Source organism: Scophthalmus maximus, chromosome 2 (assembly GCF_022379125.1).
Source record: "Scophthalmus maximus strain ysfricsl-2021 chromosome 2, ASM2237912v1, whole genome shotgun sequence".
Lineage (NCBI taxonomy): Eukaryota > Metazoa > Chordata > Actinopteri > Pleuronectiformes > Scophthalmidae > Scophthalmus > Scophthalmus maximus.
The window spans coordinates 22,578,348-22,601,821 of record NC_061516.1 but is presented as its reverse complement, the minus strand read 5'-3'; the positions used below and the strand labels follow the sequence as shown (position 1 = coordinate 22,601,821).

The following is a 23,474-nucleotide window of genomic DNA, read 5'->3' as shown; positions in this document are numbered from 1 at the left end:
AGACAGTTAAAATGCTGAAAAGGAAAACGTTTTCATTCAAACCTACTATACATAAGCATAAAATATTTGGCATTTTGTACCTGTACTGCATAATAACTTAAAAACATAACTGTTTAGTTTCACTATCAGGAATCACTTGTCACTGAAAGTGCAGTAAATGTTAAATGGTGACAAATTCTGTCATTTCACTTCCTCTCATTTATACACGTGTAAAGTTGATAAAGTAAAAGATGAAAAAACGAGAGCCAAACCCATATATGAAACATTTATTTATTGAACCACAGTCCATCATTATCTCTTAATAAAAATTCTTAGTTAAAAATATACACACATGTCCCAGTTTCAACCAAATAAGACCCTTTGGCATTACAATTATCAGGTCAAGAGGCCTTTCCAAAACAGTAACCAACACAATTGATATAGTGTGACAAAGCACTGCAGATGTAATACGGGTAATAACAAAAAGTTGAATCATTATCTTAAAAGTCGAAATACCAAATGTAAAATGGAAGAAATTAGACTCAGACAATGGGTCTTTGTCACTCATATTGATTACAAAAAAAGATGTTTGTTTCACAAATTAAACAAAATACAGCTTCAACAAATAGTATTTAGACTTCAACATGACTTGCTGAAAATGACAGAAAAATCCCTGCTTCGTTAATCCAAAAAGTGATAATGGTTACTTTTTAAAACAAAGTTTTGTATCTGTCCACCAATACTTCTAAACTAATGCCTTCCTATGAAAACAGAGACCACAGCCTTTGCTGTTAGTATTGTAACGGCCTGTGTACTCTTTACTCAGTGTCCATCGGGGCAGGATCCTCTGTCTGAGAGAAGAACGCAAAGAACTTCTTTAAGCTCTCGTCATTCCTGGCCTCTGATCCACTGATCACATCTGTAAACGCAGTGATGTTTCTGCTCTGGACCAGTTTCCTCACATTGATCATCACGTTTTGTTGGTGTTCAAAACTGCAAGCGAGGTAAGCCTTCAACACGTCCCACCTCCGTCTTTCTACCAGTTGGATAATGATGCGTTCCATAATGTCGGACAAACGATAGCCAAACTCTATGACACTCCGCGTTTCACCCCTTGCACCGGGGTACTTGTATCCCGCTGAATGCATTGCAACAACTCTGCACTGATCATCAAAGACAGGGGAGCCAGATGACCCAGAATAAAAACACGAGTTGTAAGTTAGAACTTGGCCGTAACGTTGAACGCTTTCTGCCACACCCTCAAAGAATTGTTGAGTAACCAACTGAACTTGCCCTTTATTTTTAAAGAAATCCTTCTCAACAGTCTGGATGCGTTTATCAGGCGGAATGACAAAGCATGTATCTATATTTTTCGTTCCACCATCAGGATGCCCAATAATGCAAATTCCATTGCTTTGTGGACAGAATCCAAACTGTGTCAACAGACAATCAGGCAGTTTCAGATTAGCACGGAGCCTCAACAAAGCCCAGTCATGCATTTGCTCAGAACAATATTCAGAGCCAGCAACCTCTTCTACTACGAAATCTTGTCCTGTCTCCACCTGGTCTAGACTTTCAAAAGAGAAATGGACAGTGAGCTTGTGAACGTACAGCCCTATATTCTCTTTATTTAAGTCTTCGACTACATGGCCATTTGTGAGGACAAAATTGTCAAAGAGGAGGAAGCCACTTCCGAGTGGGCTCCCATTTACTCTGACTTGGCAAACACTGTCACTAAGACCCATCAGTTTCTTCATTGTTTTCACTTCCTTGCATTTCTTGTAATTTTTTCCATACTCAACACGCAAGAGTTTCTGGATACGAGAAAGCCTAGCAACAGATTCCTTTCCTTTCATCAAATGTTTAAACTGCGAAGACAAATTATGCTTTAGCTTTTCTGATTCAGGCATTTCACGGAAAAATAATTCTGGTGCTGGTTTTGTTTTCCTCTCCGGGGTGTCATTCACTGACACGGTTGTGGTCGGCTGCTGTGAAGCATTCTGGTTATCATCGTGGTCAAACCCCTGAGACGCATTTGATATTATGTTATCATCCTCAAGACTGCTCTGCTGGCTTTCTGGTAAACACCTGTTGAGCAGTATGATTTTGTAAGTTGTACCATCAAGATGGTCGACCAGATTGGACATTTCTGTGTTTCCTTCAGTAACTATGTGAGAGAGACCACAGTTCTTTTTAAAAACAACATCCAGAAAACGCCCATCTCGTCTAAGAGCTTGCTTCACCTTCTCACCTTTGTATGCATAAACAGTCATTGTGTCAACGAATTTTCTTAGTTCTGGGTTTCTCATCATTTTCACTATATCTTTACCACCCTTTGTCAACACATGAAACGTCACAAGATCATCAGGGGACCCCTTTCTGCAGGGAGGACCAGAGCCACGGCCAGGTTGCTTTGTCTTGTCTACAGCTTTGACATACTTTACAATTAAACACTCATCTTTAATTAAGCTGCATGGAAAGTGTGAACTGATAGCTTTACCATCTCTTAGAACAACAAGCTCTTTGTCCTTGTTCTTTTTTACAATTCCTCTAAATCGTGGACTTTGTTTCAGCGAGTCCTCAACAGTTCTTGCTTTGTTGCAGGTAAAAGACGTGACCTCGCCTTGAAAGCACCACTCAAAAGAATGGGTTGGGTGTGGCTCCTCTTCCTGAGAATGAGAAAAAAAATCTCTAATAATAAATTATTTTATTCTGTTAAAATCAACATCAAACTTGGTTAAAGTGAGAGGAAAATATATCCAAACATACCAAATATTTTTTTCCCAATATTGAAGTAGAGCATTATAGAAGCAAATTTCAATGTATTCATCTACAGTTTTTATTTGCTAACAAGGATATGAAATATGACAAACCTTTGCAACGAGTGGTGAATTACTGGATTGACTAATCTCCACATTCGGGTTCTCCATTTTAATCTGTAGGAAAGAGACACATGTTTAGGCTTTTGTTTTTTTCATGTTTGTAAGAGATAGAGCTGGATGAAATGGTCAAAACCAGAAACTCTGTAATTCATTATTACATCTTTGATTAAACTAATATGACTTGAGTGTACTTTTCATTACACAGGAGAAAATCTGTACCTCAACAGTTTTGTCAATTTGTTCCAACTTCTGTTCCATTTTTAACCAGAGGTTTCCAGCTGAATTTTAGTTATTCAGAGAAGATGTGACAGAGAAGGGTAAAGGAAAAGACATGTGATTAGTTTCAATAACTTAAAAGTAACCATTTTTAATGGTGCACAAGACAAAGCTTATACCAAATGTAAGCAAATGCTCACATTCATAAATTAATACGAGGGACTTACAAAACAGAATCAAATGAAACAAAAGTATTTTTAGATGTTAAAATAGAAAAGGTGATTGCATAATTACAAAATTTGGCACAACGCCCTATCACGTCTATGGTCTGCATGGCAATCACACTTAAAAATAGATTTTTGTCATAACAAGGCTAGCTATCTTTTGGACTTCCTGTATGGGTTGAAAATAAAAACATGGTATAATTGTATCTGGCATTTGTGTTCCAACCCATGGAATAAGTATTGGTTATAAAGTTATCGTTCAGCTCGTAAATCAAAGCACCACTTGATGCTTGGTGAATACATGTGTTTTCGGGGGGGGAAGTATATTTTCTCTGATATGGCTGCATATTAACAAGTGCGTGAAAACATGTCGACCTCAAACATCGGTTTCGAGAACATTCTGCTACAAGACTTCGGTTAATGAACCACAGTTAGTCTGTGACACTTTTATTTTAGCTGGTACCACCCGGTTTAAACATATTTTCTAAGCGTGAAAAAACATTGTCAAAACTTAACCAAGATAGACACTCACGATTTATCCTGTAATGTAGTGGTGGATCTCCAACACTCCAACGACTACAGCTCCGTGTGAATGTGAAAGCAGCGCAGGTATCCCGCGCATTTTAAAGGCAACAGTCTTGCCGCCTTTTTTTTCCCGGATGGGACCTCCCACTTCTACTTCGTCTACTTCCGGTTTATTGTCAGCGTTAATGTGAAATACCGCCCCCTATGTTGACCTCTCTCATATATATATATATATATATATATATATATAGGAATAATAATAATAATCAGAAAAGAATTATATATGTATATGTATATATATATATCAATAATTATAATATATACATATGTACTTTTTTTCTTATTATTCTACAAAACTAGAGTATAATAGAATATAACTTTATTTCCATTGTCTTAGAAAAACAACCAAAGACTTCCAGCTGCTGTAAAATAAAAAATAAATTGTTTTAATAAATGCAATAATATATAAGCAATATATACATCTGATACTTATATATATGTCTTATTCTTTTCTTTTCCCCTGAAAAAAATAAAACTTTGCTCTTGGCCCCTTTTCTTCAATGCTTCACCTTTATCCGACTGATTTTGACCTATTGTCTGTTCACTCTGTTTTTTAAATCGGCAAAATCAGTCCATCACTCCAGTCCAGTTCCGGTTGGTCTGAGGTGCCTACTTTTAATAGTTGAAAATGTCGTTTATTCTTTAATGGGGCCAACGGGGAACTCATAACATCTCTGTAGAGACTGATTAAGATCCAAATAAAAGATTAAAGCACAAAATATCGCCACCTAATGTTCAATTCGTGTCAGTGGAGAAAAGCACAAACCAGGAACAGGAGTACAATCTCATTATACACCAAATTAAAATCAATGTTGAATTACTGGTTGTGGCCTTTGTTGGCATTTCAAAGAACCTTCCTGGAGGATAAAACACTTAATAAATACAGTAGATGAAATTAAGACATGGTGCCGCCCTTATTAATTTATCTACTACACAGATCCCTGCTCGACTAATGAACGGATGTCACACAACTATTTTTAATTTTCAAGAGGAGTAAAAAGTCAGTTCTGTTTCTAGACAGTTAAAATGCTGAAAAGGAAAACGTTTTCATTCAAACCTAGTATACATAAGCATAAAATATTTGGCATTTTGTACCTGTACTGCATAATAACTTAAAAACATAACTGTTTAGTTTCACTATCAGGAATCACTTGTCACTGAAAGTGCAGTAAATGTTAAATGGTGACAAATTCTGTCATTTCACTTCCTCTCATTTATACACGTGTAAAGTTCATAAGGTAAAAGATAAAAAAATGAGAACCAAACCCATATATGAAACATTTATTTATTGAACCATAGTCTACATTATCTCTTAATAAAAATTCTTAGTTAAAAATATACACACACATGCCCCAGTTTCAACCACATAAGACCCTTTGGCATTACAATTATCAGGTCAAGAGGCCTTTCCAAAACAGTAACCAACACAATTGATATAGTGTGACAAAGCACTGCAGATGTAATACGGGCAATAACAAAAAGTTGAATCATTATCTTAAAAGTCGAAATACCAAATGTAAAATGGAAGAAATTAGACTCAGACAATGGGTCTTTGTCGCTCATATTGATTTAAAAAAAGATGTTTGTTTCACAAATTAAACAAAATACAGCTTCAACAAATAGTATTTAGACTTCAACATGACTTGCTGAAAATGACAGAAAAATCCCTGCTTCGTTAATCCAAAATGTGATAATGATTACTTTTTTAAACAAAGTTTTGTATCTGTCCACAATACTGCTTAACTAATGCCTTCCTATGAAAACAGAGACCACAGCCTCTTTACTCAGTGTCCATCGGGGCAGGATCCTCTGTCTGAGAGAAGAACGCAAAGAACTTCTTTAAGCTCTCGTCATTCCTGGCCTCTGATCCACTGATCACATCTGTAAACGCAGTGATGTTTCTGCTCTGGACCAGTTTCCTCACATTGATCATCACGTTTTGTTGGTGTTCAAAACTGCAAGCGAGGTAAGCCTTCAACACGTCCCACCTCCGTCTTTCTACCAGTTGGATAATGATGCGTTCCATAATGTCGGACAAACGATAGCCAAACTCTATGACACTCCGCGTTTCACCCCTTGCACCGGGGTACTTGTATCCCGCTGAATGCATTGCAACAACTCTGCACTGATCATCAAAGACAGGGGAGCCAGATGACCCAGAATAAAAACACGTGTTGTACATTACAACTTGGGCATGACGTTGGACGCTTTCTGCCACACCCTCAAAGAATTGAGGAGTAACCAACTGAACGTGCCCTTTATTTTTATAGAAATCCTTCTCAACAGCCTGGATGCGTTTATCAGGCGGAATGATGAAGCATGGATCTATTTTTTTCATTCCACCATCAGGATGCCCAATAATGCAAACTCCATTGCTTTGTGGACAGTATCCAAACTGTGTCAACAGACAATCAGGCAGTTTCAGATTAGCACGGAGCCTCAACAAAGCCCAGTCATGCATTTGCTCAGAACAATATTCAGAGCCAGCAACCTCTTCTACTACAAACTCTTGTCCTGTCTCCACCTGGTCTAGACTTTCAAAAGAGAAATGGACAGTGAGCTTGTGAACGTACAGCCCTATATTCTCTTTATTTAAGTCTTCGACTACATGGCCATTTGTGAGGACAAAATTGCCAAAGAGGAGGAAGCCACTTCCGAGTGGGCTCCCATTTACTCTGACTTGGCAAACACTGTCACTAAGACCCATCAGTTTCTTCATTGTTCTCACTTCCCTGCATGTCTCAGCACTTTTTCCATAATCAACACGTAAGCGATTCTGGATACTAGAAAGCCTAGCAACAGATTCCTTTCCTTTCATCAAATGTTTAAACTGCAAAAACAATTTACGCTGCAGTTTTTCTGATTCAGGCATATCAAGGAAAAATAATTCTGGTGCTGGTTTTGTTTTCCTCTCCGGGGCGTCATTCACTGACACGGTTGTGGTCGGCTGCTGTGAAGCATTCTGGTTCTCATCGTGGTCAAACCCCTTAGACACATTTGATATTTTGTTATCATCCTCAAGACTGCTCTGCTGGCTTTCTGGTAAACACTTGTTGAGCAGTATGATTTTGTAAGTAGCACCATCAAGATGGTCGACCAGATCGGACATTTCGCTGTCAACTTCAGTAACTATGTGAGAGAGCCCACAGTTCTTTTTGAAAACAATATTCAGAAAACGCCCATCTCGTCTAAGAGCTTGCTTCACCTTCTCACCTTTGTATGCATAAACAGTCATTTCCTGAACGACTTTCCTTAGTTCTGGGTTTCTCATGATTTGCACTATATCTTTTCCACCCTTTGTCAACACATGAAACATCACAAGATCATCAGGGGACCCCTTTCTGCAGGGAGGACCAGAGCCACGACCAGGTTGATTTGTCTTGTCTACAGCTTTGACATACTTGACAGTTAAACGCTCATCTTTAATTAAGCTGCATGGAAAGTGTGAACTGATAGCTTTACCATCTCTTAGAACAACAAGCTCTTTGTCCTTGTACTTTTTTGCAATTCCTCCAAATCGTGGACTTCGTTTCAGCGAGTCCTCAACAGTTCTTGCTTTGTCGCAGGTAAAAGACGTGAACTTGCCTTGAAAGCACCACACAAAAGAATGGGTTGGGTGTGGCTCCTCTACCTGAGAATGAGGAAAAACTCTTATTTAATTCACTCACATTAAAATATATTTTATTTTGTTAAAAGCAACACCACTAGTCTCACCACAAAAGACGGTTGAAGTGAGATATAAACAAACATACCAAATAATTTTCCCCCAATCATGAAACAAGAAATGTTAACAATTACTGTATATATATATATATATATATATATATATATATATATATATATATATATATATATATATATATATATATATATAGAGAGAGAGAGAGAGAGAGAGAGAGAGAGAGAGAGAGAGAGAGAGAGAAGCAACTCTCAATTAAATAATCTATAGTTTATTCTGGCTAAAATGAAATATGACAAACCATTGCAACGAGTGGTGAATTACTCGATTGACTGATCTCCACATTCGGGTTCTCCATTTTTTCCATCTGTAGGAAAGAGACACATGCTTAGGCTTTTGTTTTTTTCCTGTTTGTAAGGGATGGAGCTGGATGAAATGGTCAAAACCAGAAACTCTGTAATTCATTATTACATCTTTGATTAAACTAGTATGACTTGAGTGTACTTTTCATTACACAGGAGAAAATCTGTACCTCAACAGTTTTGTCAATTTGTTCCAACTTCTGTTCCATTTTTAACCAGAGGTTTCCAGCTGAATTTTAGTTATTCAGAGAAGATGTGACAGAGAAGGGTAAAGGAAAAGACATGTGATTAGTTTCAATAACTTAAAAGTAACCATTTTTAATGGTGCACAAGACAAAGCTTATACCAAATGTAAGCAAATGATCACATTCATAAATTAATACGAGGGACTTACAAAACAGAATCAAATGAAACAAAAGTATTTTTAGATGTTAAAATAGAAAAGGTGATTGCATAATTACAAAATTTGGCACAACACCCTATCACGTCTATGGTCTGCATGGCAATCACACTTAAAAATAGATTTTTGTCATAACAAGGCTAGCTATCTTTTGGACTTCCTGTATGGGTTGAAAATAAAAACATGGTATAATTGTATCTGGCATTTGTGTTCCAACCCATGGAATAAGTATTGGTTATAAAGTTATCGTTCAGCTCGTAAATCAAAGCACCACTTGATGCTTGGTGAATACATGTGTTTTAGGGGAGAATTATATTTTCTCTGATATGGCTGCATATTAACAAGTGCGTGAAAACATGTCGACCTCAAACATCGGTTTCGAGAACATTCGGCTACAAGACTTTGGTTAATGAACCACAGTTAGTCTGTGACACTTTTATTTTAGCTGGTACCAACCGGTTTAAACATATTTTCTAAGCGTGAAAAACATTGTCAAAACTTAACCAAGATAGACACTCACGATTTATCCTGTAATGTAGTGGTGGATCTCCAACACTCCAACGACTACAGCTCCGTGTGAATGTGAAGCAGCGCAGGTATCCCGCGCATTTTAAATGCAACAGTCTTGCCGCCTTTTTTTTCCGTACGGGACCTCCCACTTCTACTTCGTCTACTTCCGGTTGATCGTTACCGCCAACTACGTTGGCGTCTCTCAATGACCCCCCCCCCAATATATATATATGTGCAAACACAACACCGAAAGAAAATACACAACGCCGAAATAAAAAACAACGCCGAACGAGATAACACTACGCCATCAACATCTACCGGAAAGGTAGTGGTCTGCATCACATGGTTCTCGCAGCTTACGCCTCTTCTTTGAAGGAGGCCGGTCGTAAAACAGCCACGTTGATGGCGTAGTGTTTACTCTTTCGGCGTAGTGTTTACTCTTTCAGCGTAGTGTTTACTCTTTCGGCGTAGTGTTTACTCTTTCGGCGTAGTGTTTTTTATTTCGCCGTTGTGATTTTTATTTTGCCGTTGTGATTTTTATTTCGCCGTTGTGATTTTTATTTCGCCGTTGTGATTTTTATTTCGCCGTTGTGATTTGAACTTCAGTAATAAAAAAAAAGAATTGAAAATGAAGAACAGAAGGTTGTGACGCGTCACGTACATGTTACGTGCTACGTCGTCGGTGACGTCTTTTAAAGTGACAGCTGCAGCTTTTTGTAGCCGAGTATTTACGTCGCCCCGCGGTCGTCGCCACTTAACTGTGTGAACAGCTGAGTCGCAGCCGCCCGTCGTCCGTCGACATGACCAGCGGCACGGAGGTAGAGTCAACGTCCATCCTCCGGAACAACCGCGTGTTGCTGACGCTGACCTCAGTGTGTTTGTGATTGTGTCTCGCCAGGGGAGTAAACTATGGGGGGGTCGCTTCGTGGGAGACACGGACCCCATCATGGAGAAGTTCAACGCATCCCTCGCCTACGACCAGAGGATGTGGGACGCGGACGTCCGAGGCAGCAGGGCCTACGCGAAAGCTCTGGAGAAGGCGAAGCTGGTCACCGCCGGCGAGATGGAGCAGATCCTGCAGGGGATGGATCAGGTGGACGGCCTCGTCTCACACACACACACACACACGTAGAAGTTCACACGAGGACCAGGTCATCGGACCTGCTGCACGGTGCTCGTTTTCATCAGCGATTAATCAGTCGATTGTTTTCTCGATTAATCGATTAGTTGTTCGGTCCATAACATGTCGATCGTGTTTCCCCAAACCACCAAGATGATGTTTTGTTTCGTCCACACACCAAAGATATTCACTTCACTGTCACAGAGGAGCAAAGAAAACCAGAAAATATTCACATTTAAGAAGCTGAAATCTGAGAATTTAGACCCCCCCCCCCCCAAAAAAAACTACTTGAACCGATTAATCGTTTGTCAAAATAGTTGGTGATTAATTTAGTAGTCGATTACTAATCGATTAACTGTTGCAGCTCCGCTCTTGTGTCACTGGCTGCACTTTAAGTTTAGGTTAATGGATGACAGCTGAAAATGTGCCACTGCGCAGCATTCCTCTGCCCTGTGTGTGTGTGTGTGTGTGTGTGTATGTGTGTGTGGTGAACAATATCATCATCATCGTGTGACTGGTGTCTGGTTAAAACCACGTAACAAAAAATTAAAATTAAAATAATGTATCATATTGTAACTAGAGCCATGACCAATGTGGATTTTTGGAGGCCGATACCAAAAAGGAGTTAAAAAAAATTCCCATATCAGTCTACTGGGAATGATTCCTAAAATGACGTTCTCAAAACCTTATGACAAACCATAGTTTAACCATAATCTTTACTATAAATAACTTCAACATAAAATTATTCATTGTGTAAAATAAGTTTTCACATCACCGCAAATTATGCTGTAATTCATATCGGCCAATTTGTCTCTCAAAGGTTTATTGATATATTGTTTATGTTATAACATAGATAAAGGGTGGGTTACTTCTTTATATTTCTAACTGTAATAAGTAAGAGTAAATGAATGATATATATATATAGATAGACACAAGTTTATGTATAAGAATATGTTAATATGTTGGAAATGCCTTTATATATATTAGGACTGGGCGATATTGCTGAAAACTGTATCACGATATAAGTGTTTCATACCGGTCGATATCGATAATTATTGATAATTTTTATGACCTAAGAAACACAAACACGAGCCAACGAGATGGCGCAACCAAACATGATACTGTTATATGATTGGCTACTAGGCGTGTCACTCCATACGTTGCTAGGTACCAGAGGATGAGTGCCGGCGTATCTAGAGGCCGGCGTAGGTAGACTCTTTACTGTGGTTTCTTCCAACGAGGAGAAAAAAATTATCGCAACGTTCTATCGAACGCATTTTCTATTGATATTGATTACGTGTGTAGTGCGATACATATCGTTATCGTTTTATCGCCCAGCCCTAATATATATTCAATTAATTGAATGGTTGTGTGGTTGTAGGCTGGGAAATTCATAAATAAAAATATATTATCAATGAGAATATAGTGATATGCTTACATTTTCATTCATTTTCTATGCATGTATTAGTTTATATAGTATTGTGTATATGAATATGAATATAGTAGGCTAATATATCTCAAAGATTTTTATTAATATTTCCAGATTTTCTGGTGCGGGAGCAATATGCCTCTGTTCTTAATTACCCATAACAATGTGTTTGTTTGTGTTTCCTTTCAGATTTCAGATGAGTGGACTAAAGGTGTTTTTGTTATCAAACCCGGGGATGAAGACATTCATACCGCGAATGAGCGCCGGCTAAAGGTGAGGTTCAGCACAATGAGGGTGAGGAGTGAGTGGAATTTTTGTATTTCACACAATAATATGTGATGTTTTATGAACATATTATATAGTGACATTACTAAGAATGAGGCTTTTTTCAAAGAGGCACTCGTGAAATTGCTTAGCTGTGTTTGTTGTTCTGATTTTCATAGTTTTACATAGTTTCATTGGTATTGGTTATGGTGATATTGGAGCACAAATGCACTGTACTATCGTGAAGTGAGACAGGGCAAACAGACAATCATAGACATAGTGTTTATTGATGGTGCTGTATTCCCCGAATCAGCGCTGAGCTTTGTGAGTAAAATATTATAATAACAAGTAAGAACGACGACCAAAACTATGAAATTAAGACCACGGTACGATTAACGGTGGCTATGTATTTTTGTGAATTTTTATATCAAAATGGAAACTAGGTTACCATTTTTCTAAGCACTGTCATTGAATCATGCTGCTTCACACCTGCACTTTATTTCATGAAACTCAGCTAAATTATTTTACTATTTATTTTAATTGTTAACAACTTCACGCTCTCTGCTCTATGTATTTAGTGAATGCATGTTTGTTTTTTTTGTATTTTTATGTTTACACCATAGAGTCGAATTTTCTATTCGTTGTATGTACTTACAATGACAACAAAGTCAATTCTGATTCTTATTCTGGCCAGTGTAAAAATTAATTATAATAATCTCACTATTCAAACCTGCCAGAATAAGTTCTGGGGAAAAAGTCCCCAACAAATGCACAAATAACTCATTGGTCACATTGTCTAACATCTACAGATCCTCACTTACTTAGTCATAAAAAAACGTTATATTTTCAGATTTCTGAATACCACAGACAAGGTAGAGAGGGTGGAAAGTATTGAGAGACACACGTATCCTTGCTTTTGGTCTATTCGTAAGAATTCTTTACAATAAACAGAAAAAAATCTGCCAGATTATTATTATTTTTAAGTTATGGGCTATAAACACAGTGACTTCCTGTCGCCTTGAAGGCTCGGTGATGGCTGTGGTTAAGAGATATCACAGTCCTCTGCCCGCCTGTTTTCTCAGGAGCTGATTGGTGCACCCGCAGGGAAGCTGCACACTGGCAGGAGCAGGAACGACCAGGTTCGTGGCAGCAAGACAAAAACCGTAATGACTGCAGTATTGTTTGGAGTTGCAGCCTGTGTGTTACTCCAAAGTCAGCACTATTGTCGTGAGACCGTGCTGTGTGTGTGTTTTGGTTGGTCAGGTGGTGACTGACATGAGGCTGTGGCTACGAGATGCCATCTCAACCCTCACAGAGAATGCCCTGCAGATGATATCGACCATGGTGGAGCGGGCGGCTGCGTAAGATCAGCACATACATGCCGTCTACCTGCAGCAGCTGTCATGGCACTATTACCTTAAAACACTATCCCTGGGGGCGACACACACACACACACACACACACACACACACACACACACACACACACACACACACGCACACACACTGTCACATGCAGCCACACGTAACTACTTGTAACTGTATACCCTCTTAAAGAGCTGTCTCTTCCTTCTTAACCTCAGGGAAATTGATGTCCTGTTTCCTGGTTACACCCACATGCAAAGAGCTCAGCCAATAAGATGGAGCCACTGGATTCTGAGGTGACCTTTACGAAGCCAAACATACTGTACAGTCTCCCATCTTTTATTACCTCCGCCAAGGAGGTTGTGTTTTCACCCCTGTTGGTTGGTTTGTTGGTTGGTTTGTCAGCTGGATTACGCAAAAAACTACTGAACAGATTCCCACAAAACTTGGTGGAAGGATGATTAATGGGCAAAGAAAGAACCCTTTCAACTTTGGCGTAGATCTGGACAATCTGGTGGAGCCAGGAATTTTTAAATCTCTTTCTTTAACATTGCAGGAATAGGTAGCCTGGGACCCAGATGAATTCTGGGAGCTCATTTTATTTGCTCTGCCAGACACCGGTCTGGATCCTCCTCCATTGGGAAGTGATTTCTACTGGCATGAAAACTCGCTGGCCCAATCACAACCCATTTATCTGATAATGGGCGGGGTTTATACCGTGACGTTGAGAGAAGTGACTTTTGTAAACAACCCAGGCTGCCGCTGATGACCCGATATTTTCAAATTTCTCCCACAAAAACGACAACGCTCGTTCACAGACATTGTGGAATCATCATCACAGGCGTCTCCTCTCTGCTCTCGTCTGTTGACATTTTCACGTCTTCCAGAAGCATTTACTAGGTTCCAGACTAGTAGCATTAGTCTGGCTACACCAGGCGAGGGAATAGGTCCTGGATCGTGACGAAAAACACCAGGCACATTTACGGGGCTGATATCTATGAGTGTTTGAAAAATCTTGAATTGAGGGGACTGTAGGTCTGAGGTATGCACTCATGTCAGTCTCCTGTTTCTCTCTCCTCACGTTTGATCCTCAGTCATGCCGTGGCTCTGAGCAGAGATGTGGACCGGCTTCGGGAGATCAGGAGGAGGGTTAACGTTTTACCTCTTGGCAGGTACACGCCGTGAGCGCGCACACTCGCTGTCTGATTTTTCCACGCCGCCGTGATCGGTTAATGAGAACGGTTTGTGTCTTTCAGTGGTGCCATCGCCGGAACGCCGTTCAACGTCGACAGGGAGCTACTGCAGAAAGGTTAGGCCACACCGTTACGGCATTGTCTAAAGCTATATTTTATATTTTACACATCCATTGACAATGTGAGACTTTAAAAGGCTTTACAGTGCTGCCTGGTCCATAAATGAACTGTATCTCTCATACGTCGGGGCCCAATGAGAGCAAAAAAAAGTCTCTAAAAAAGGCAACGTACATTACCAGCTCAGCACCAAACAGCAGACGGGCTGTTGGCAGATATTTGGCAGACGTTGTTTTTACCGCTGCCCCGGAGTGGCCAAAAAAACGCCCCAAATCCACTGCTGAAACTAGAAAAAGTCTTCTTCTCTGGATGTGCAGAGTTGGCGTTCGAGGGCATCAGTCTAAACAGTATGGACGCCACGGGCCAAAGAGACTTTGTTGGTACGTAAACTGCATGTCAGCCAGTTGTCATATGTAAATGTATACGAATTAATGAAAATACAATCCAAACTTAAGTTGTTGTTTTCTTGCGTGTGCTTCTGTAGTGGAGTTCTTGTTCTGGGCGTCGTTGTGTTTGACCCACCTCAGTAAGATGGCCGAGGACCTGATGCTCTACAGCACGAAAGAGTTCTCCTTCGTCACGCTGTCCGACGCCTACAGGTCAGTCTGCAGTTTATTGCGCGATCCTAAAATTACTTTAAAATCATTTGTTTTTGTTAGTATAAATGCTCCATGTGTTCAGCATTTCATTAATATGTAATATTTAAAACATGTCTGGGTAAATTGTAACGGTTAGCGATGCTTGTCAAACATGTGAACTGCTGTATGTTTTTAATCTACTGTGGCGTTGAAACGCGTGTTTAGCTCCAGCTCTACCTCTCTTACATGTTCCTCATGTTTGTTCTCACCTACACGCGTGCGTGCGTGCGTGCGTGCGTGCGTGCGTGTGTGTGTGTGTGTGTGTGTAGCACAGGCAGCAGTCTGATGCCCCAGAAGAAGAACGCTGACAGTCTGGAGCTGATCAGGAGCAAAGCAGGTCGTGCCTTTGGCCGAGTAAGACCAAGGATTGACGTAGTTGAAAGTTGAAGCAGCCTCATTGCTGGTTAAATGTTGTCTCGGGACATCAACCCGATGCTGTATCTTAATGATGAGATCACATGTTGAAGTATATATATGGAAATCTATGTGCAGTTTTCTCATCAAACTCTTATTTTGACTTTATTTCAGTGTGCAGGGTTCATGATGACGCTGAAGGGCCTGCCCAGCACCTACAACAAAGACCTGCAGGTATATGAAAGTGTGTCTTTCACCTCATGGGCGTAACTTTTATTCCTGGAAAATCTTTTCTCTAACACCCCCCCCCCCCCCAAATCACACTGTCTTTGTGTTTGCTGTCCCTCTTCAGGAGGATAAAGAGGCCATGTTTGACTGCTATGACACCGTTCATGCTGTGCTGCAGGTGACAACTGGAGTCATGTCAACTCTCCAGGTCGGAAATTCCCTGTTAAACTACTTTGAAAACAAATAAAAATACTCTGACGCATTAAAATGATTTTGTTTCCACCGACGTTTCTCCTGTGATTCAGATCAACCAGAGTGTGATGGAGGCGGCCCTAAGTCCTGACATGTTGGCTACTGATCTGGCCTACTACCTTGTGAGGAAGGGGGTGAGTGGCTCGTAGATACATTACCATCTCAATATTTAGTCAATTATTTAAATATAAATTATCTTAATCTAAAATGGTATCTGGATATTGTATAGAAGATTTACTAAGTTTAGTAGTCGTAGCTCATGTGTGACTCGTGTTGTCACACCATTCATCCATTTTCTTCTCTGAATGAATATGGCAGCAATATTTATGCACTCAATATTTTGATTGCCTGTGCAATCATATAGTATCGTACCATAATGTATAAAAAATGTATGTTTTTTTTTCGACATGGCTGTAATAAGGATAATACAAAGTTTTCACATGTCTTTGTTTGTTTGTGCGTTACAGATGCCTTTCAGAGAGGCCCATGGTGTCTCTGGTAAGGCTGTGTTCATGGCTGAGTCCAAACATGTCACACTGAATCAACTCACCGTGGAAGAGCTCAGTGTTCTCAGGTGATTGTCTCTCTTTGTCACACAAACACAACTGTGACGTTTATTTGAGTAGGATTAGTTTGAGTGTCTTTCTGTCGTCTCTGCCCGCGCAGCCTTTTAGTCTCATGTTCTCCCTCTTCTTCTTCTTCCTGTCGTCTGTTTTATGCTCGGTCTTTTAGTCCTCTGTTTGGAAGCGACGTGTCCTCTGTGTGGGACTACAGGAGCAGTGTGGAGCAGTACAGCGCCCCCGGAGGCACGGCCAAGAGCAGCGTCGCTGCACAGGTGGAACACCTGAGGAACTGGCTCAACAGACAGAAACAGGCACAGTGACTTTGGCTAGATTTTAACCGTACATTGTTTTGAATCAGGTTTACTGCCCAAATTTAGATAAGTATGAAATATCATACTGAGGTCAAAAATATTGGAAACCATGTTGCCTTCTCAAACGTTCACCTCTCTTCTTTGTACTGACATGGAAACATATTAGCCTGTGTTTTTAATTGATACATTATTTGTTACAAAAAAAACCTGACTCGTGTAACAAAAATAAATAAATGATATTCAAGTTTTACAGCCTGATCCATCGTGGCTTTATTGGGGTATCAATCGGATATTTTCATGTCAACACCAACATAGACACATGACGTTGTTGTTTTTGTTGTTGTTGTTGTTGTTGTTTGCTTTTTACAGCTGAGACAAAAATAGGAAGTTATTTATCAAAGATAAATTGCATAAACATTATGTGTCTGATCAAAGTACTTCAAAGAAAAGTAAGGTAAAAGTGCAATGTTCTTTTTAGGACTATACTACCAATGATATTATGTTGTACTGTCCATTTATTGTGTTTATAGTAAATTTGGGGGCACATTTCTCTCCCCAGTTTCAATTTTTCTAAATCTTGAACATATAATAAGCGATCCATTATGCACTCAAAAGAAAGTTATATCATCAGCAGGGACAGAGAAGAAGCTGTTATTGTGGCAGAGCATCACAGGTATTTATGTACATTTACATCAGTTGAACAAATGTACAGTATATTTAGGAAACGCTGCATCATCTAGTCTTACTCCTACTGTCAATCATCCGGCATCATAAGGGCTTCACATTTTCTGTCTTATTATATAAAATAAGATTAGAGTTAACGTAAAGAATATAAAATATTGGAGATTCCAAGTGTGAGGCTGCTGAGGTAAAGCGTCCTTCTCATTAACATGCTGGTACAAGGATGGTACAAGTCACATCGAATAGAAGCAAGCCTGTCGACATGCTAGCAGCTTTGGTGTTAGTGATACCTGTCAATAGTTATTAAAAGTTGAAATATTTCACTGAAAAACAAGGTTGTGACCCTCACGGCGTTGCCGGAGGAAAGGTCTGGATCAGCGAAGTCAGTAGATGCATTGTCCAGGAAGCATGAGTGTCAAAATCTCTGCTTTTGTGTCAGACAAAATTAACATTCTATAAAAAAAAGGTTTTAAACTACAATAAAACAGTAAGTAAATCTAACACCACTAAAACAAAACAAATTACCAACCACCTTCCATACAGAGCACACACAAATATTGTTTTTGCACAATAACTTCCACAAACAATCATGTTTAATAGTAAATTCCGTAGTAGTCATTTTGTTGGATGAATTAACATAAGCACAAACAGGTATATACACATACTAAGCTTCTGCCACTGAAATCTCTCGGGTGTTACTTTTGATGTGGCGAGTCAGTGAATCAGAGCCGCTCTCCCGAGCACGACGGCGAAAACACCGAACCACGCGTGGATCTCGCTCGTCGGAGCCGCGCCGGCCTTGGAGCGGTACACGACGCGGCCGTCCAGAGGCTGAGTGGGTCTGAAGATGTCGGTCATGGGCTGTCCGGTCCAGAACTGACACTGCTGAACCACGGCGTCCAGCTGGAGAGGAGGGGAATCAAAAGGATGTTTAATGTAATAAGAGGCAGAGGTTACAAGGTCAGATACAACATTTTTTACATCTATATTTTATTCACCCACTTTTTAAGTGTGAACACACTGCATGCACAATAAGTATCGAGTCGGGACACTGTATAGTCAGTGATACTTGCCCACCTGTCGACTGCTGATGGACAGGGTCCTGTGAAACAGCGTCCAGGCAACTGCCTGTTCGCATCCTGGAGTTGTCATGGAGCCCACGTAGCGGTAGTAACTGTGGAGGTCCTTCGCAGACGGGATAATGTCATTGAGTCGGAAGGTTGGGATGACCGTGCTGCTTCCTTAACACGCAAAACAAAAGGGAGGGGGGCGTGTGAGGCGAAGTAAACCCCTAACTCCTTACACGTTTGAGTGACCAAGCTCATACCGTTGTTACGCACTCGGCCCAGGGCGGTTATAACTCTGTCCAAATGAGGATGATCATCTGTTGTTTCCTGTGAGGACACGTTGACATGATGACACAAGCCTAAATATTCATTTAAGAAAATGACTACATCTTGATGTCTTACCTCGAACAGGAAGGCGAGCAGAGCTATACCTGCCATGTCATGTTCTGCCTCTGCCAGAGAGCCGTACGGCTCTTTAATGTGGACGATGTGCAGCTGCATAGAGAGAGGAGCAGAGGCTCAGCCCCATAGTGTGTTACCAAGCTGTCAAATGCTGTCTCCTCCTGAGTGGTGTACCTACCTCCATGGGGAATCTCTCTCCGTCGATGGTGTGCTCCGATCCAGGTCTCCCATTCCCTCCCCAGTGGAAGTGGAACTGGGCCGCTCTGTAGTGGCCGGGGAGAGCTCCTCCCGTCAGTCGGACCGACTGTGGCAGGTGGAAGTGAGCTGCGGGGGAGAGAAACTGTCTCTTCACACAGATGCTGAGGCATGTTCCCACTCTAGGGACTTTCCCCAGGGGGAACACAACAGAAACACTCCACCAGAGGAACCAGGGTCTAAATTAAAGATGCCTGACAAAATGCAGGAAGCATTGAAGCACCTCACCTCACCTTACGCTTTAGAGAATTTGACGGGCTGTTATCATGGCTACCACTTACACACTTGCTGGTCAATCACATTTCCCTTACCTGAAGCAAAATGACTATGTGACTGCAACCTAAGCTCCTGGGACACTTGGGACAGTTTTCCCAATAAAAAAAGTCCATGCTCAGAGGGGCAGTACTTCCTAAACCGAGTGTCGCTGATTGGTCAGGTAGGCCATTTGTTTTCTGCACCACTGTAATAAGACCACCACAAAAATACAACTGCACTCATGTTGTGTTATGCTATTAGTTTGTATCCGACAATTATCAGGATGCAGCAGCCCCAGTGAACCGACACTAATTTTCCTCTTCTTCCTCCTAAGGCCTTGCCCCTTCTGTGGAAACACAAATCACAAAATGATAACTAGAAGATCTTTTACCCCCCGGGAAAAGTGCCAGGAAAAACACCAGTAGAGTGTAATAACAAACCAGATGTGCTCCACATCTGGAGGAGAAGAGAAGAACCTTGTCTACTGGGCTGGATAATGGAAGGCTTTTTTATTACCAGAGTGTCCTTTGTTTTCCACCGTGACGTTGATCACGTCGGTGTGACCGATGAAGTCGAAGGGCGGCAGGGCGCTGTTGACGTGCACTTTGCTGCTCACAATGTTGATGGGCGACTGCCGTAGTCCTCCACAGCTGGGGAACTGAGCTGCCCAGTGGATGGGGTCTGAGCAACGACACAAACGGCGGCGTCAACAAAATCACATTTTAGGCTTCACCGACTGCAGCACGTCGGGGATCCCTCACGGATGTTAGATGCAGGATTATGTGTTGGTTCCTAGAGTCTCTAAGAGAAGAATAAGAGGCAGACACTCTCCCAACAATATTCCAGATTTTTGATGTGGTCTCCAATCTCTAATTTGACAATTTTGTATTTTCAGTTTTGGGTCGAAAGAGTCATCCAACCTCAATGACCACATATGATGCTGGTTCCTTATCTTGGATATGATCCATAGGAGCAAACCAGTAGGCATGCTGGACCTTTGTTGTCATGGTTACAATAATAAACACATGATTAAGTTAGTGGAGTGACCACACTTTGGTTAGCTTTACTCTCGATAACAGCTTGGATACGAATATTGTACATTTAGGAATAAATGGTACGAGTGCTTTGAAATTAGTAAATAATTGTGTTTACCAAACCTTAAACACAAGGTTAAGGTTGTGGAGAGCTTATGGACAAAAGAAACAACAATTTCAAAACGTAGACTGAATATAAAGATGGACGACGCGTCTCCACTTCCGGAAGTGGAGCCGCAGTATCGAGGTCCCGCCCGTGCACTCGCTCAACCAATCGCGAGTCACACTCAGCTGTCAATCATGACGTTGCCCCCCATTTCAAAATTTTTTATTTTTTGAATTGAACACTTGAACATACATCAGCGGGATAAAAAAACCAAAAAAACCACAGGAACCATCTTTGAAAAAAATCTTATCTAACGTATAGTTTGAGTTTTTAGCTGGGTCCACGTTTCATCTACTAACATGGAGGAGGCGGGGTTTATACCTTTACTGCAGCCAACCACCAGGGGGCGGTCAAGATGATTAGGCTTCACTTCTGAGGACCTGTCATTTCGTCCATCGTTTATATAGAGAGTTACGGTTTGTAACTAAAAATTACGTGTTTTGTTGGCCTGACCTCTACACTTCCTCCTTTGCTGCTGTGCACTAAGGCCACTAGAGGTCATCCAATAAAAATGTAAACATGAGTCGCAATCAGCTGCTTGCGCAGACGACTTTACAGCGTCTCATTTGAAGGCTTCTCTTGTGTGTTCTTACCTCTGCATGTGTCATCACAGGAGTACTGGCTCTGGTAACACCACTGAGCTGGAGAGAGAGCACAGCACTGTGTCACACACGCTGTATTCTCCTGCAGGACACTTCTCCCATGCGTCTGCAGTTAATGAATGAGTATTAATTGTTCTCACAGTCACACTCTATTAGCCACAATGGGTTTGTTTTTTTCCCTCTGTCAGCAATCTCGGCTGATCTGCTAATGTGTTTGTGCGGCGCAGCTGAACTTTGAGAAGTCAGAGCAGGTAAAACACTTTCTTTTTCTTTTTCTTTCTCTCTCTCACACACACACACACACACACACACACACACACACGATCCAAGATAATGTTTCATGCTCACATTACTTATCCTGCCCTCCTGTTGCCTTTTTTTGTGCTCAGTTAAATATAGATTATCTGATAAGCAAATCACGATAAAATTCATCACAGGTGACAAATGAATGTTGATTTACAGTCATGGGACTCACTCCCATAATTGGACGAAGTATTTTCCCACACGGGGACACTTGAAACCACACTGACTACCTTAATTTAGCAGAATACTTATAAATATACAGCTGTCACTCTCAGTGACAGATATTTCTATTTTGCACGTACTTTTGCACATATTTTATGTCATTGGGACAAATTTAAATGTTTTATTTCATTTACAATGGACCTTTTGAGTATAGGTCAAGTAAAAGCCATTATCCTGGATTGATTCACTTCATTACATCTGTACTGTAAGAGTGATTGATTTCTAATCTTTTAGACGAGTCACTTGTCCGTTGTGCGTGAAGTGGTCGTGATTACACTGATTGCGTTCACATCGCTGCTGCTCTAAACGGGTCCGTCCAACAGGTGCATGGTGAAGTCACCGGGCCCCCTGTGCTGTGGCCCTGTATTGTATTCCCTGGCGTGAATGGAACTCCGGTGTCTGACTCCGAAGGTGGGAGTGAAAGGTGCCATAGAGAACCATTTAGTTTAAACAGGAACACAGATTAACCCCGCTGCCTCCCACAATGCCCGCTCTTTGAAAGGGGACAACGGTTCTCACCACCTGAGAACAAAGCACAGGTGGAGGTTTGGCTTCGCTCCACCTGGCTCACACGACCTGTGCCAAACTGAACGGCGCAGAAAAGAAGTGCTGCTTGTGAATCCACCAGCTTTCCTCTGTTTTCTCTTGAATCATTCTCTGCCTTGTCCTTATACGTTCAGGCTATTTTCTAATGAGCCCGAGGAAATTCATCTCCTGTTGGAGAAATGAAGTGGCACCCAACATCTTTTTTTTTGTTTTTAACCTTGTTATCATCTGTTCTTCCTCTTACAAACACTAAGTGTAACTCAGAAGCAGTGAAAACACTGGAAATGAATTCAACTCACTCAGGAGGATTTCCTGCTACAGCCTGACCAGACAGCTCACGATGACCGTTATTGATAGTAGACGATATTGGAAATCATAAACTTTGATTTTTGCTGTGTATAAGTGCAGTTGGTGAGTCAGGTTTAATGAGGCATCCAGTTATCTTGTTACTGAACGTAAACCGGTTGAATCTAGAGCCGCAACAATCAGTAAATTTACCAATTAGTTGATCCACGGAAAAGCCAGCAACTATTTCGATCATCGATTTAATGGTAATTTTTCAAACAGAAGTATTAAAAATAATTAACACTTTCTGCCTCTCAATTGGGAGTATTTGCTGCTTTCCCATGTCCACATCGTTGTACGTTAAATGTTTTTGTGTGTTTTGAAACTTAGCTTTTTCGTGGTTTTCGGATGTTTTAAAGACCAAACATGAGAAATTTACTGACAAATTAATCAGCAGATTAAATGATAAACTAAAAGCATCGCTTGTTGCAGCCACAAGCTCCTCATGGCTTATTGAAAAGGTTGTATTTTTTCTCCTGGTTTGATTTGAATAATCCCAAACAAGTAAAACCATCAAACCCTGATTGAAGATTGACTCCTGTCTTCTGGATTTTCACTCTCTTTCATTGTTCACCAGCTAAAACAGGTTTTTAAGCATTACCTTCACAACTATATATTTGACTATATTTGAATTAGCTGCAACTGTGAGTGTGTGTGTGTGTTGTGTGGGTCCGTACGTGTGTGTGTGTGTGTGTGTGTGTGTCCTACCTGTGGTCTGAGAGAGGAGAGAAGTCAGAGCCAGGAGGTAGAAAGAAAAACCCATGATCAGGACCAGCACAGAGACCAAAGAGTAAATTTCAGCCACCTTCACATACTGACCCTGTGCAGCATTTGACAGTGGGAGGGAAACTTGTTATAAGGATGACAAAGCAGTGCGCTTGCGCGTGTGTGTGTTCTCACTATGAGAGAGAGAGAGAGAGAGAGAG

At 40.8% G+C, this 23,474-nt stretch overlaps 3 protein-coding genes across 8 annotated transcripts; 1 reads left to right on the top strand and 2 right to left on the bottom strand.

The window, feature by feature from the left end:
• Window positions 1-251: 251 nt before the first annotated feature.
• On the bottom strand, window positions 252-9,280 carry LOC118301609 (serine protease FAM111A-like). Of its 6 annotated transcripts, none has more exons than XM_035627231.2 (5): window positions 8,848-9,280; window positions 8,098-8,156; window positions 7,867-7,932; window positions 5,663-7,517; window positions 252-793 (listed from the first exon to the last, which is right to left on the bottom strand). In XM_035627231.2, the coding sequence occupies exons 2-4, from the start codon at window positions 8,134-8,136 to the stop codon at window positions 5,667-5,669; spliced, it is 1,956 nt and encodes a 651-aa protein (XP_035483124.2). In that variant the 5' UTR covers window positions 8,137-8,156; window positions 8,848-9,280; the 3' UTR covers window positions 252-793; window positions 5,663-5,666. The 6 variants fall into 6 exon arrangements, with proteins under 6 accessions (XP_035483124.2, XP_047183809.1, XP_047183814.1 ...); XM_047327853.1 differs by lacking the exon at window positions 5,663-7,517 and adding an exon at window positions 795-2,648 and having other exon boundaries at window positions 252-763; window positions 8,848-9,042; XM_047327858.1 differs by lacking the exon at window positions 8,098-8,156 and having other exon boundaries at window positions 8,848-9,279.
• A 149-nt stretch (window positions 9,281-9,429) lies between these two features.
• Window positions 9,430-16,920, top strand: asl (argininosuccinate lyase). Its single transcript, XM_035624938.2, has 16 exons — window positions 9,430-9,655; window positions 9,736-9,930; window positions 11,576-11,659; window positions 12,733-12,789; window positions 12,914-13,011; window positions 13,233-13,310; window positions 14,109-14,186; window positions 14,271-14,323; window positions 14,642-14,704; window positions 14,809-14,923; window positions 15,232-15,316; window positions 15,491-15,550; window positions 15,669-15,752; window positions 15,850-15,930; window positions 16,264-16,370; window positions 16,529-16,920. Exons 1-16 carry the CDS (start codon window positions 9,638-9,640, stop codon window positions 16,677-16,679), a joined length of 1,407 nt encoding a protein of 468 aa, XP_035480831.1. The 5' UTR covers window positions 9,430-9,637; the 3' UTR covers window positions 16,680-16,920.
• Window positions 16,916-23,411, bottom strand: LOC118300495 (carbonic anhydrase 4). The gene is made up of 8 exons (XM_035624940.2): window positions 23,257-23,411; window positions 21,124-21,171; window positions 19,847-20,011; window positions 18,999-19,144; window positions 18,821-18,913; window positions 18,679-18,745; window positions 18,429-18,592; window positions 16,916-18,254 (listed from the first exon to the last, which is right to left on the bottom strand). Exons 1-8 carry the CDS (start codon window positions 23,309-23,311, stop codon window positions 18,066-18,068), a joined length of 927 nt encoding a protein of 308 aa, XP_035480833.1. The 5' UTR covers window positions 23,312-23,411; the 3' UTR covers window positions 16,916-18,065.
• Window positions 23,412-23,474: the final 63 nt, after the last annotated feature.